Source organism: Electrophorus electricus, chromosome 12 (assembly GCF_041902795.1).
Source record: "Electrophorus electricus isolate QZ-2024a chromosome 12, ASM4190279v1, whole genome shotgun sequence".
NCBI classification, from domain to species: domain Eukaryota; kingdom Metazoa; phylum Chordata; class Actinopteri; order Gymnotiformes; family Gymnotidae; genus Electrophorus; species Electrophorus electricus.
In genome coordinates this window covers 1,968,529-1,981,683 of record NC_137508.1, presented here as the reverse complement: position 1 = coordinate 1,981,683, position 13,155 = coordinate 1,968,529, and the positions used below count along the sequence as shown (strand labels likewise).

The 13,155-nt window shown below is 37.9% G+C and overlaps 2 protein-coding genes across 3 annotated transcripts; both read left to right on the top strand.

Moving 5' to 3' along the window:
• The first annotated feature begins 1 nt into the window (after position 1).
• LOC118242208 (uncharacterized) lies at positions 2-3,509 on the top strand. The gene is made up of 6 exons (XM_035531570.2): positions 2-149; positions 1,883-1,972; positions 2,165-2,275; positions 2,376-2,432; positions 2,865-3,023; positions 3,226-3,509. The coding sequence occupies exons 2-6, from the start codon at positions 1,883-1,885 to the stop codon at positions 3,331-3,333; spliced, it is 525 nt and encodes a 174-aa protein (XP_035387463.1). The 5' UTR covers positions 2-149; the 3' UTR covers positions 3,334-3,509.
• A 735-nt stretch (positions 3,510-4,244) lies between these two features.
• Positions 4,245-11,807, top strand: vps37c (VPS37C subunit of ESCRT-I). 2 transcript variants are annotated; one of them, XM_027000491.3, is made up of 5 exons: positions 4,245-4,847; positions 5,562-5,670; positions 6,680-6,851; positions 8,984-9,066; positions 9,289-11,807. In XM_027000491.3, exons 2-5 carry the CDS (start codon positions 5,578-5,580, stop codon positions 9,934-9,936), a joined length of 996 nt encoding a protein of 331 aa, XP_026856292.1. In that variant the 5' UTR covers positions 4,245-4,847; positions 5,562-5,577; the 3' UTR covers positions 9,937-11,807. The 2 variants fall into 2 exon arrangements, with proteins under 2 accessions (XP_026856292.1, XP_026856293.1); XM_027000492.3 differs by having other exon boundaries at positions 4,246-4,847; positions 5,565-5,670.
• The last annotated feature ends 1,348 nt before the right edge of the window (positions 11,808-13,155 follow it).

Here is a 13,155-nt window from a genome sequence, read left to right as displayed (position 1 = left end):
CTGTATGAGAAATTCGTCCCTCCAACCCCCTCCTAACCTATACTTGGACATTTTTATTCGCTGTGGTCCTTCAATTCTCAGTTTTCTTCATCTGCGCGGTCGGAATTAGGTCCCTAATTACTGAGACAAAATATATTATTGCCATCAAGGTAAGTGGGTACTGTCGTTTAATCCTTAAGAAATTAAAATTCATATCATGTGTTGTGTTGAAATTATAATAGGCTATTCTAGGATGTTGCAACGGTATAGACTACGCAAACAGACGAACGCGATAGTACTTTCTAACGCCGAATTGTGCACTAAATAAGTTACAGCAAGCTCTTGTCTCGTGACTTTGGCATTTTACTTTATATTCTGTTTTCCTTCGAAAAACAGAAGGGGCGACGGTTGGGGGGATGGGGGAGATGGGGCTGGGTAAGTCCTCACTAGGACAACTAGGGAGTCCAGCCCACCCCTTCAGAGGGTGCTAACGTACTGGAGTTTACTATGCACTTTTAACTCTTATTTCTCCGTAGTCCATTTCTCATTTCTTTGATAGTTGAGTTCACAAGCATATGGCTTACGACGGAACACTTGTTAAAACCTTCCCGTCCGATAATGCTATACTGGAGATTGCGTCTGCTTATTGTGTCTGTGCTTCTCTCCACAAACTCCAGTTGCGCAATCCACATTCTGCTGTGTCTATCTGAAACCATAACGTCCGCGGAACCAATCATTGCTCTCTCTTTTTCTTACTTATCTTGAATTAGCAGAAAGTTAAATGAACCTCGGCTGTTTAATATTTCAGTGTTTGATAATCCGATAATTGTTTCTTCCAGCATTACACTGAAAAATAGTACCAGCACACTGGAAGCCATTATATACGGAAGCACCGTGATTCATTCTTGTTTTGAAATTGCATTGGTTTTTAAGATATGTCCAGAAAGTGGTACTAGAGAATAACTGTCACAGCTAAGAAACCTCGTTTATCAAATAGAGTGAATGTTTGTCAGTAATGGGTTCAAGATCTTTGATGCATAAAAACGAAAGGCTGCTTCATCAGTCTTTTTAAATTACATACATATAAAATGAAGATTTCTAGCACTGGATGATCTTACATTTTCTTTTACAGCATTTTGCAGATGCTCTTGCACCTAAAAACTTAGAGGAGTGCTTTGTACTCTATATATATTTACATTTATCTGACACTTTTATCCAAAGCGACTTACAATTATGACTGAGTACAATTTGAGGATTAAGTTCCTTGCTCAGGGGCCCCTTCCAGTCAAGTACCACTTCCCCATATATATCCTTATGTGACAATAGATGTATTTGAACAGGATAGCCCTGCCTAGAGTGGAAGCAAAGAGAGTAAACGTGTTTTTTTTTTTTCATGTTTGAGTGCATAGTGTCACAGTGAAGAGGTGAGTCTTCAGTCTTAGTCTGAAGACAGTCAGTGACTCAGGTCTACAGAAAGGCCAGCCATGCAAGTCTCTGTGTCTTGAGGGATGATGGTTTAAGTCAAGCGATATTAGAGCCTCCAAGGCTGCGTAGTGCAGGATGGGGTTAGATTTGTGCTTTTAAACACGTAGGAGCTGATCGACTTATTTTTTGGTTAAGTGGGTAGCTTGGTGGTTATGGTACTTGACTTGTAGTTGTAAGGTTGCCGATTCAAGCCCTATCACTGCCAAGTTGCCACTGTTGGCCCCCTGAGCAAGGCCTTTAACCCTCTGTTGCTCAAGTTCTACTCAGTCATAATTGTAAGTTGCTTTGGATGCAAGTGCCAATGTTCTAAATCTGATGTGTGACACTGCTGGGAGCCAATGGAGGGAATGCATATCATGTTAAGAGTTATGATGAACCCTTTGGCTCAGTAAAATTTGTTTATTCACTTTCTCTTAAGATGATGCCTGTTCCCCAGTCAGAATCTGCGGGGATTGGCCCTGCCACACTGCATCGTCCATTCAGGTTTTATGATCCTGAGGTCATAGCGGTGAGTGATTTATTAACACATTTAAAAACTTTGATGGCCAGGAATGAAGCAAATTAGGATGTGGTACTTTTACTTCCCAAACAGCAGTCACACCATGAAACAAACAGTCTTTCTCTCACTGCTGATTTAACTGTTTTTGTAATGATATCTTTAAAATGTTTAAGTCAAAACACATAATTCTGAATTTGCCAGGTTTTAACAATATTACTTGGACTGTTCCAATTGCTTCTGGGAATTCCAACTTACTACATGAGCATCAACATACATGTTCTATATATGTGCCCGGTCTTCGTTGGATCAGTGGTATGTTTTTATAATTTTTGCTCATCCAACTTTTTTTTTTTTTTTTTCAATATTTAGCACATATCATAATATGTTGCAACTGTCTTTATTGTTTGCTCAGTATGTGACTGCAGGATCATTTGCAATGGCATGTGAAAGGTCTCCCAGTAGACAGCTGGTAAGGTGTTTTTATTTCAGTTGTCTTATGTTAGATGAGATTATGTTAATGAAAATCGTGAATTTCTGAAGTCAATATTAGTTACACCAAATGTGCCGTGGCTACTATAAGGAGGATTATCAAAGATAGCACCTTTTGGCATTTAAGGTTTGTTTGAACTAAACTTCATCTTTACATTTCAAAGGGAAAATCTTGGCCACAGTCCTTTTTTGGTGTTTTAGTAAAACCCATTGACAAGACTGCCAATGTTATGAAATTCCAAACTGTGACTTTAAAACCTCAGATACTAGAAGAATTTTGAAGATTTTGAAGGTTCAGTTACATGCAATAAATTTGAAAAAACTCTCCCTCTGGCTGTAAAATCTCTCGGCTCAAGTCTGTTTTGCTTGCCATGAATAGTGATTTGACTGAGCTGTTTTCTCTTTCTCTCAGTTGAAAAACTGCTTGTATTCTGGCATCTGTAGCCTGGTGGCTGGATTGTGTGCCATTATTGTATATGGCTATGCAGTCAGCGACATTCATTATGTCCCACTTTGTGATGCAGAGAATACCACTTTGAAAAGTGACAGTTGTCCACGAGATGCTTTTGTTGTGAGTTACCATTGCTGTTTATGCTTGTGTGTCTGCATATGTTGACCTATTTTAGGAACTGTATTAGTATTTACCCTAAATGCTGAGTGCACTGTTAAGTATATTACTTGAAGCATATAATGTTGGTATATTTGTAAAGCATGCTAAACTGAGTGGGTTTTTTCGTACGTGGTTATAATTGACATCTTTTTGTTCCCTGCAGGATTTCTTCATTGCGATTGCAACATTACTCTTTGTTTATGACATTGCAGCTCTCCTTCTTCAATGCTTCCTTTCATTCTCGGCTATGAAAGGTCTGAAAAACAATTGAAAGGAATAGGCCCATATTACATAGCATATTTAATCAAATATACATAACTCAGTAATTGTAACATTTGTCTCTTTTGCTTTTCATTTCATACTGTTATAATATACAAAACACTGACCTTTAAAAAGTGAGCATGGAATTATAAACTGTGATATGCAAATAAAAAACAAACAAACTTATATACCTTACTTGAATGTGGAACAGTAGCTATACTTAAGACTTCTCTTTACACATAGACTACATTCCGATTTTACACCGGGCCTCTTAATTATAAGGAGTTGCATATTCATTAGAATAATCAAGTATATTAATTTACTTTGACACACCTCAGACACAAAAACCGTAACCAGTGACATAAGGAAATATACGGTATACTAAAAACAGATTTTTTTTTCTCCTGTCATTTATAAATAAAGGATCAAACTCCCCTATTATATGGACTGAAGTGAGCAAGAAAGGTCCTCTAACATCTTTTCTTTCTGTTCTTTTTGGTATGCAAACTATAGCCTAATTATTAGAAGCACGCGAGATACCACTTATGTTACCATTCATTCTCAAAAAGACACAGGGCTTATATCGAGAAAATAAAAATAAATTTCCGCTGTGTGGCTCGCCAAATAATGTTGATATATATTTTTACAGAATGCGGGCTTTGTAGCTATAAAGTTTTCTTGCAGAAGCTGCGTTGGTGGCTTCCCTGCTGGCATGTGGAATGGAACATTCCTGTCACTTTGGGGTTTCCCACGAGTCAGCTGAACATTAGACGATACCACAGCAGTTAGCAGTGGTTTAAAATTTCACGTTGTCATTGTCAAGACCTTTATAAATGTATATATATATATATATATATATATATATATATATATATATATATATATATATATATATATATATATATATTATTCACTACACTGATGTAATGTTTAGTTTAATTAGAATTTTTTTTCCAGTCTATGATGCTTTGTTTTCATTTACATTAAAATCACATCGTTTAAAATTTTTGATATTACCCCTTAACAGAGTGGATCCATCCAAGTGGATCTCTCCAAGTATGGCGGCGGTATCTGTCAGCAAGAAGTTAAACTTTCACTGAAGCAAGGATACATTCTGTTAAATATCTCGAATTTCGGTTACTCTCGTTGTTTTGTCGTGTGCGACATTACACAGGGAACAACCTTTGAGGAGCTCCTCCGCTTGACGCTTTCGTATTCGTGATCTGTTTGCCAGCTAGCTTACTGGAGAGCTTTCCTCGAAGTTAGCTGGCTAGCTAAGGTAGCTGTCTGTTTAGCTAAGATAGCTGTCTGTTTAACTAGGTTATCTGGCGCAAGAGCTGGCAGGTGGTTTCAGATTTACTGACCACGGGTAGGTTTATCAAGAAGAAATCGCCGAAGACTTATGTTTATTATTTACAACCAAGGACGTCGCTTCCGTCTTCATTTTACGTCACTGGCTCCCAATTAAGTCGGATGTTTTTCGATGTGCCCCCCACCACAGGGAGTCTGATTTGCTAGCACCATGTAAGTATTGGTGTGTTTAGACTAAACGTAACAAGGCATTGTTGGTGGCCAGCTGGTTAGCTACCGAATGTTACACGAGTTGTTATTGTTGCACAGAAATGTTCAGCGTGTTTTAGCCATCGTGAACATGCCTGTGTATATTTTAATCAAGTAACCGTACTGGCTAGATGAGAAGGAACGATTTAAGACAGTGTATTAATACTAACCTTGCTTCATAGGAAGTAAAGAGTCAGCTCTGAGACCTTTTGAAATATGTAACTGCCACCAAAGATTCAAGCTCATATTATATTGGATTGATAAATCTTGTGATATGTGATTTAGTAAGTTAACAACTTGCATCTACACTATATATATATATATATATATATATATATATATATATATAATGTGTGTGTGTGTGTATATATATGTGTGTGTGTGTGTGTATATAACATATATATATATATATATATATATACATATACATACACACGTGTGTGTGTGTGTGTATGTATATATATATATGTATGTATATATATATATATATATATATATATATATATATATATATACATACACACACACACACACACACACACACGTGTGTATGTATATGTATATATATATATATATATGTGTATATGTGTATATATATGTATATGTATATATGTGAGAGAGAGAGAGAGAGAGATTTGAGTATGTGGATGAATCTGTTAACTGATTCATGATTGACAGCAGTCCTGGCAAATCAATGGAGAAACTTCAGGATTTCAGCCAATCCGAATTACAGGATTTGCTGGATAACTCTGAGCGGGTGGAGTCAATGGCATTGGAATCTGATGAGGTAAGATTTCATGCTCTTTGAGTCTCATTGTATTACCCAATTTGTCAATATTGTCTTGAATGTAATCAGTGTGTGACATATCCTGACCTCTTTGTGTATGTCATGGGTTTCTAGTTTGGCTATTGGTTAGACTGTCATTGTAATTCACTAATTGGTTCTGAAACTTGTAATGATGTCAACCTTTTTTTCCAAATAGACCTATAATGTCATTTAAATGGCATGTAGTATCTAAAAGTTCAGTCAGGATATCCCAGTGCTGCTAAGGTAACAAGAGCTATGCATCAATCATGGTCCATGGTATCTATAGTCTTGAGCACACTTATTTGTGTTTATCAGTTAAAATAGGACAAATATGACAAGATATGATGTATGCAATGTGAATAGATTTGATAAAATACATCTGGGCCAACCAAAGGCCATAACCAGATCTATAGATAATCTTTCTTCTAAGAGTTTTCTATCAAGTTCCATGAGACTAGAGTAAAATTTGCATGTTAAATTATTGCAATAAAATAATAAAATAAAATTGTTTGCATTTCACAAAGGCTAACAGAAAATTCTTTATTCTGTATCCTGTCTTGATTTTGAGTTTTATTCTTCTCTCCAGTTTATTATACTCTTATTTGCTATATTGAGAAGTGTACTGATTATTTCAGTGATGCTGAAAATCCAGTGGAAAAAAATGGACTGGCTGACCATGTGGCCAGCTGTTGGCCAAGATGTTGCATTTGTCTAGCCGTAGTCTGCATATGCTTACCTTATCTCATAGGATTGTGCATGTTCTCTACAGCCCAAAGCCAAGTGTTGTTAAATAGGATAAAATAAAATGTCCCTACTAAAAATGGCTTTGGCTTTGTCTCTATGCTGTATATTGGATGAAGTATTAGATGTGTTTCCCATGGAGAGGCTAATCAGGCCTCTCTCTGTGCAGCTGTGGCACAGATTGCTAAATGTTGTCTCCTCTGTGCTCAGAATGAGCAGTCATTTTTGACTCCCTGTCCCCTCATAGATCCAGAACATGCAGCTGGAGAGGGAAATGGCTCTGGCATCCAATCGCAGCCTGGCCGAGCAGAACCTCGACATGAAACCCCAGCTGGAGCGCGAGAGAGAACGCCTAGTGGGGAAGTACACTGAACTGGAGGAAGTGAGAGAGAAATACAAACAACACTGCGCCCTTAGAGGTAACATAGTAGAAATGTAGAAAGATGTAAGTTTAGGGCAATAGAAGTACTTAATGGTGTGGAATGTCAAGGAGATTGTTGGAGAAAAGGACAGAGGGAGGCGTAAAGGAATGCTTTGTACAATAATATAACACAACTAACAGTGAATGGGGTAAGGTAGTAGTGAATGCTGTATGCATTGATATCGAGGTTATTTACCTGAATGCTGTGTTCAGATGGTTCCATGGCTACTTAATTAGAAAATTTCCACATCAATAAAATAGTAACTACAACTTGACATTCAGGTGGTCATCAGCAACTGATAAGTTTGGCAGGTGAATAATGTACAGTCATTTACAGTACATGCATTGTGATACAAAAATTGAAGCTTCATTAGTGTATATATATTGGTAACTATATGTACCAGTAACTTGGTGAATTATTTATTTTTCTACTGTGCTCATGTGTTCTGAGAATGTACTGGCTTCGAATAACACTAGTCTTGATTGTCTATCACTGGTATTTACTGCTTAAATGCTACTTTCTAAGGGCATAAAACTAGAGAAAGACTAGTGTAACTTTACAGCATTAAATATATTGAGAAACATTCACACATGTTCAAAATGTTTTAAGCCATATGATTTCAAGAGCTTTGTCCTCAACCCCATGTAGAATAAGGGGAAAGGGCAAGCAGGTGGATGCACATCATGTGTTAGAAGTTGAGTCTTCTGTTATATGTTGATACAGTGACATCACTGGTCATTTGAAAAATGTTGCCAGTATTTTCCACCTAAAACATTTTGACCTGTATTGTGCTAAAAGGGAAATTTGTTTGGCATCAACAGCATCCCTGCATCAAAAGGACCAAGTACCTTTCATTCACTACATACACAGTATTCTATATTCAGTGTTCTGTATATATTCTATATTCAGTTCAGTTCTCTAGTTTTTTCAGTAGTAAAGAAAGCAAGGTGAAAGGATAACTAAAAGAGCAGATGCTTGAGGAAGTGTAAATGGCACGGATTCTTATTAGTTTGTTTTTAAAAACCTATTATTATAACTAAGTATGACAAGTAGAAATTACTATGCTCCTTCACAACCTACTCTTGGGCTAAAATTAGGCAGTGTTGGGATATTATGGTGTTATGAGGTCTTTTGAAGAGGCCACTGTTGTACTGTGATGTAAAATGTGCTACATGGAAATCCTATTCAGATATGCAAATAACCTATGCCACTATATAATAAAGAAAAAATATCAGTAGTACATTTGCCTGGAAAACCGTCATCACTAATTGTACTGTTCATAACTGTAGTGTACTGTTCATGTGTTGGGTTTATAACTACCATAAATGTGATACATTATATTTAAACTGATCAAAAGATCATAATGAATGTTTACAAAGTCCTTAGCCTGTCTGTGCTAAAGTTTATTTATACAACCCTTAAAGAGACTTTTCCCACTAGCCCTCAGCAGCTCAACACAGAGAGGCCTGTTTGCTCAGTTCTGCAGTCTTGTGTATCTGTACAGCCAATTAGTATGAAGTAATGTGTGGAACAGTTTCTCAGCAAGTCCGTCTTGTTTACTGTCTTATGTCATCCATGAATGCCTTGTGGCACTTCTGTAACATCCACTTTCCAGTGTGGAATTTGTCTTTCGCCTTTGTAGCTCTCGATTTGCCTCACGATGTGGATTGCGGGATATGTGAGGCCTTTGTCCAAGTTTTGCTTTTACTTTCCTCCTTTCCTTATTCTTCCTTCCTTCACAATGAATTACATGTGAGAGAGAACACCATAGACAGGGGGTCCCTAGGACTGGGAATGAGAGTTTATTAATTTGAAGTCATTGCATTGTATGGACTTGTGGGACTCCTTTTGAAGAACCTTTTATATTTGGTTCCCAAAATGTCTTCTGTGTTTGAGTTTTAGGTAATTTTTGTCATATAACGCATATTTAGCATAAATACCTAAATGCAGATGCCCTGAGACATCGTTATAGTATTTCAGATTTGTTTGACCTACTAGTGACCTACAAACCTTTTGAGATATTAGTGAAATAATGTTGTGGGTTTTTTTTTAATTTCCCCTCTCACTTTTCCACCCTCTTGTGATTTTCATTTGCCATATCTCTTTCCACCTCCCTCTTTTTCCAATAGATGGGATTATGGGACAGGTGTCACCTGAAGGATTGCTTTCTCGTCTACAGGCAGAGGGCGCCAGCACAGAGGTCGAGTCAGAAGTAAGTTGAATTCTAAAGAGTGTTGTTTTGGGTTTTGTTTGTGTTTTGTTTTTGTCACTGTACTATATACTTTTAAATCTATGTTTAAGAGAATATAAATAGATATTGGGTAGGTTTGGTCAGGATGCGTGTTGATGTGTCTGTCAGAATTCATTTGTGTTGAAATTTGTGCAAATTCAGTTGTGTTGATGGATTATGTATAGTTTCTCTCCTTTCTTTCAGACTCTAGCTGATGAGTTTCTGGAAGGTTCCTTGTCACTTGACTCCTTCCTTGAGCGCTTCCACTCCCTCCGATCCCTCGCTCACAAAAGGCGTGTTGGCATTGAGAAGCTGCAGGAGATCCTCCGCCAGAAAAGCCTAGGAGTCGGAGACTCTGGCGTGACATCACAATCGTGCTCCAATCCGGACACTGGGTCACTGTCACCATGGCAACAGCAGCAACCCCAGCAACAGCCACAACAGAAACCCAGCGTGTGCACCAACCCCTCCAGCTCTGCCCTACCTTACTCTGCTTACCCTGTTTCTCCTCCAAACCAACCCGCTCCGGTCTCTGCAGCAGTCCCCTCCAACCCTTCTGCTGCATTTCAGCCATATCCCAGCCAGGGTACAACCTTTCCCCCATCCACAGGGTACCCTGCGTCCCGGCCTGCCTTTGGCCTCTCTGCATGCCCGTACCCCACCCAGCCTGCATTTCCTGCTCCCCAAGGCCCACCATTTGGGCAGTTTGGCTCCACTAATACTCCATACCCCAGTCCATACCCTTATGGGGGTTATAGTTACCCCATGGGCCCAAATATGCCCCCTTCCCAAACACCTTCAGGAAAGCCCCTTTATAGGCCAGGGTTTGGAGTACCACAGCCATACTCCTGAACCCTAGTATCCATCTTTTCTCTTTGTTGTCTCTCACTGTTTTTCTCCCTGTTTATTTCTCTCTCTCTTTCTCTCTCATTTTCTCTATACCTGTCTAAAACCCACAAGTCTCTGTTTTGTCTCTGTCTTCACTCCACTCTGCCTCCTCCTGGCACTGAGATTTGTGGTTTGCTTACCCCTGATGCATTCTCTTCCTGTTTGAGGCTTACAGAGAACATTTTTCATTGGGTTTCCACTTCTCCCATTGACACCTCAATGAATAAATGCGTCTTAAACTTATCAGAGACCAAAATGGACATTACACTTGACTCTGGACCCACTTCCTGGTTATTCTAGCATGTTTTCAGTTCAGAGATTGCGAATCATTGATAGGGTGTTGACTATTTGGTGTTGCGTTTTAATTTTGTTAGACAGGATAGTGTTGCTGTTTGGCCTCATTAGGATATGGTTCATTGTCATTTTTCATCTTTTATTTAACTACTAATGAAAATGTCACACTACCTTCTCATATGCATCACGCAGTTTTGGGCTACTCCATTGCTTTTGTAGCCACTTAGCTGTTACATATGTTTGTGTCTGTCTGCCATTTACCGAAGACACAAACTCCTTCACAGACACTCTATTTTCAGACCTGTTACTTGGGTGGATTTGACCCTTGTACCACACTATTCCTATTACTTGTCAATGAGTGCAATCAGTTCTGTGATAAATGCAAGAGTACAACTGCCCCCCCCAATATCTTTATCTGCCGCATTGGCATCCTGCTCCAGCTCTCCTCACTTTTTCTTAGCCTTGTATACTGTTGTTTTTTGTTTTTCTTCTCATTTTTGTTCTCTTCCTTTGCTCCATGTTAATTTAAAACAATAACAGTTACAAGAAAGGAACAGTATATTTCCAAGTTCTCTAGTGGAGATTTGTATAAACAGATACAAATAATAATGGTAAATAAGAAAACAAGGGATATTAATATAGACATATCTTTATCTGCTATAGCACAGTATGTGGTGTGGCGTTTAAGGCAAGGGAATAAACGGCACAGCGCGTATGCAAGGGAGTACGGACTACATAATATCCTTAGCAGTGTCCATGGAGCATTCAGTATCCATCTTGACAGTGAAAATGTTTTAAAGGTAAGCTTGTACAGGTAATTTATGTGGACCTTGCCATGAAAGAAGGGTCAGGTTTGGCATGTTGTAAGACCAAGTTTCCCTGTTGAAATGGTTTACAAGGCCTTATTATATTTTTAAAGATGATGTTTAGTTATTTCTGGCTAGATGAAAGCTCTTTGTACCCTGTGTGCAGGCGTTATGTAGTCCTCCGCAACAGCCCCACACCTCGCGGTGTTTAACTGCTATGGGTTTACCAATAGGATGATCATTTTGAATCACGTTTGCACTCCACAATAAATAGCTTATGTCCCTACGGCAAAAGGGCCTGGGGGCGGAGCCTGAGAACCATCAGCTTTAAAATAGATGCTTTGTGGTAAATTAAAAAAAAAATTTCATTTTATCAATCATTATTATTTTTAACTTAAAAGCAATCAAAAAAAAACAACAACAGAGGCATTCACAATCAAGCCTCAGGTGTTTTTGATTAATTAATTAACTCAGTAATTAAGACTCAGGTTTGGAGCAAAACCCTGTCGTCTGTGGCCCGTCCTCAGGACCTGAAGCGAGGGAGAAAGCTGGCATCAAATAAAGGAGGGGATATGGGATAATATTTTAGTCGCACACTGTGATGTGCAGCATTAGGTGAAAGACATTCTGTGGGGTTGGTGGTGATGACTGTAGCCTGTTAAGTGTATTCTTTTTATTTTTACTGCTTTTCTTTTTTTGGTGTGGATATTAAACACTGAAGTTGATCTATGAAAACTGTCAGCTGTGTTACTGTAATGTTTGGGTGTCTACTTTTCTTGACAATTTGCATTTCATTTAACTATATGCTTTTTTTTTGGACTACATGTGGAATGCTTTAAGGTTTATTACACTGAAGTTTTAGCATATTTATAATAGAGCAAAACAGGTCTTCTGACTCACTTTCCAATCAGGTTTTCAAATGCAGTTAAAACTGAATCATAAGATTCAAGATTCGAGAGGGTGTTTGGGGGATTTTTTGTTTGGCAAACCAGCATTTACGGGGCTTTCATCACTTGTACGACATGGTAAACCAAGCCAGCGGCTCTTGAGAAAGACTGAGAAAGTGAAGGAGGCAAAGAAGCAGTGGGGAAAGGGTGTAAACACAAAAGAAACGAACGATAGTAAGATGAAAGGAGAGAAACGAGCGAACATGTATTGGTATTTTTTAGAATGAGTGACAGACCGGATGCATTTTAGACAGCTAGTATGATTAATTTTATATGTGCTGCACACTGAGTTTTGGTCTAAACTACATAGTATATAATCGAAGAGATTTTGATTTAAAAGTATGAGAAAAAGGTATGTGGTTCTTGCATGAAAAATTCAAAGCCAAAAAGAACTCTGGCTAAATACTGAAGCTGTATTTAAAAGTGGCGATGCAATTATATGAACCACAAATGAGAGTCAGACTGGCTGCTTGTCTAAGAATTGTTATAAATATCAGATGGTAAATATTTCAAATACAGAGTTGTTCATATTAAGATGCTTCTAGACATATATATGCATACCTCATCTATATGTCTAGATATTATCCAGACTATTACATATGAACCTACTTTGTGAACCTACTACCAACCCTCTGGCATGAGACCCCAGTCCATTTTAGACAAAATCAAAAAGCGGGAGGCATGCAGCAAAGAGTCAAAAAACAACAAGCTGCTGATCATAAAGATTATACAAAACAATAATTTGGCCAGGACTGCTTAACATCATCTAAACATTTTAGAAATAACATGCAGGCAACATTGATATTGATGTCAGAAGAGCTGAAGAGTCTTTTTCTCAGATGATATTCAATCGAAGGTTGTGTAGGAAGGCCCTCTGCATGACGGCAGAGTTGTTCACAGTCCAAACCCCATAAAGGCTTATGCCAAAATGTATTTCTAAAACAAATTTATACAGCAAAGTTTGATTTCTATGTGTTAATTTATGAATTTATGTCAATATATTTATATTGTAAGTCATCTCTAAACTATACATATATTTAAGTTTAAGCATAAAATGGTTCCTATAGCTTCAGGTTTATATATATATATATATATATATATATATATATATATCTCCACCCATACATATATAGCAC

Excerpts from the sequence above, each read along its gene's own strand:
- vps37c (XM_027000491.3), top strand. The coding sequence starts at position 5,578 with ATGGAGAAACTTCAGGATTTCAGCCAATCCGAATTACAGGATTTGCTG. Across the intron at positions 6,852-8,983 it reads ACAACACTGCGCCCTTAGAG|ATGGGATTATGGGACAGGTG; the intron begins GTAACATAGTAG and ends TTTTTCCAATAG. Across the intron at positions 9,067-9,288 it reads GCACAGAGGTCGAGTCAGAA|ACTCTAGCTGATGAGTTTCT; the intron begins GTAAGTTGAATT and ends CCTTTCTTTCAG.
- LOC118242208 (XM_035531570.2), top strand. The coding sequence starts at position 1,883 with ATGATGCCTGTTCCCCAGTCAGAATCTGCGGGGATTGGCCCTGCCACA. Across the intron at positions 1,973-2,164 it reads ATGATCCTGAGGTCATAGCG|GTTTTAACAATATTACTTGG; the intron begins GTGAGTGATTTA and ends TGAATTTGCCAG. Across the intron at positions 2,433-2,864 it reads GGTCTCCCAGTAGACAGCTG|TTGAAAAACTGCTTGTATTC; the intron begins GTAAGGTGTTTT and ends TCTTTCTCTCAG.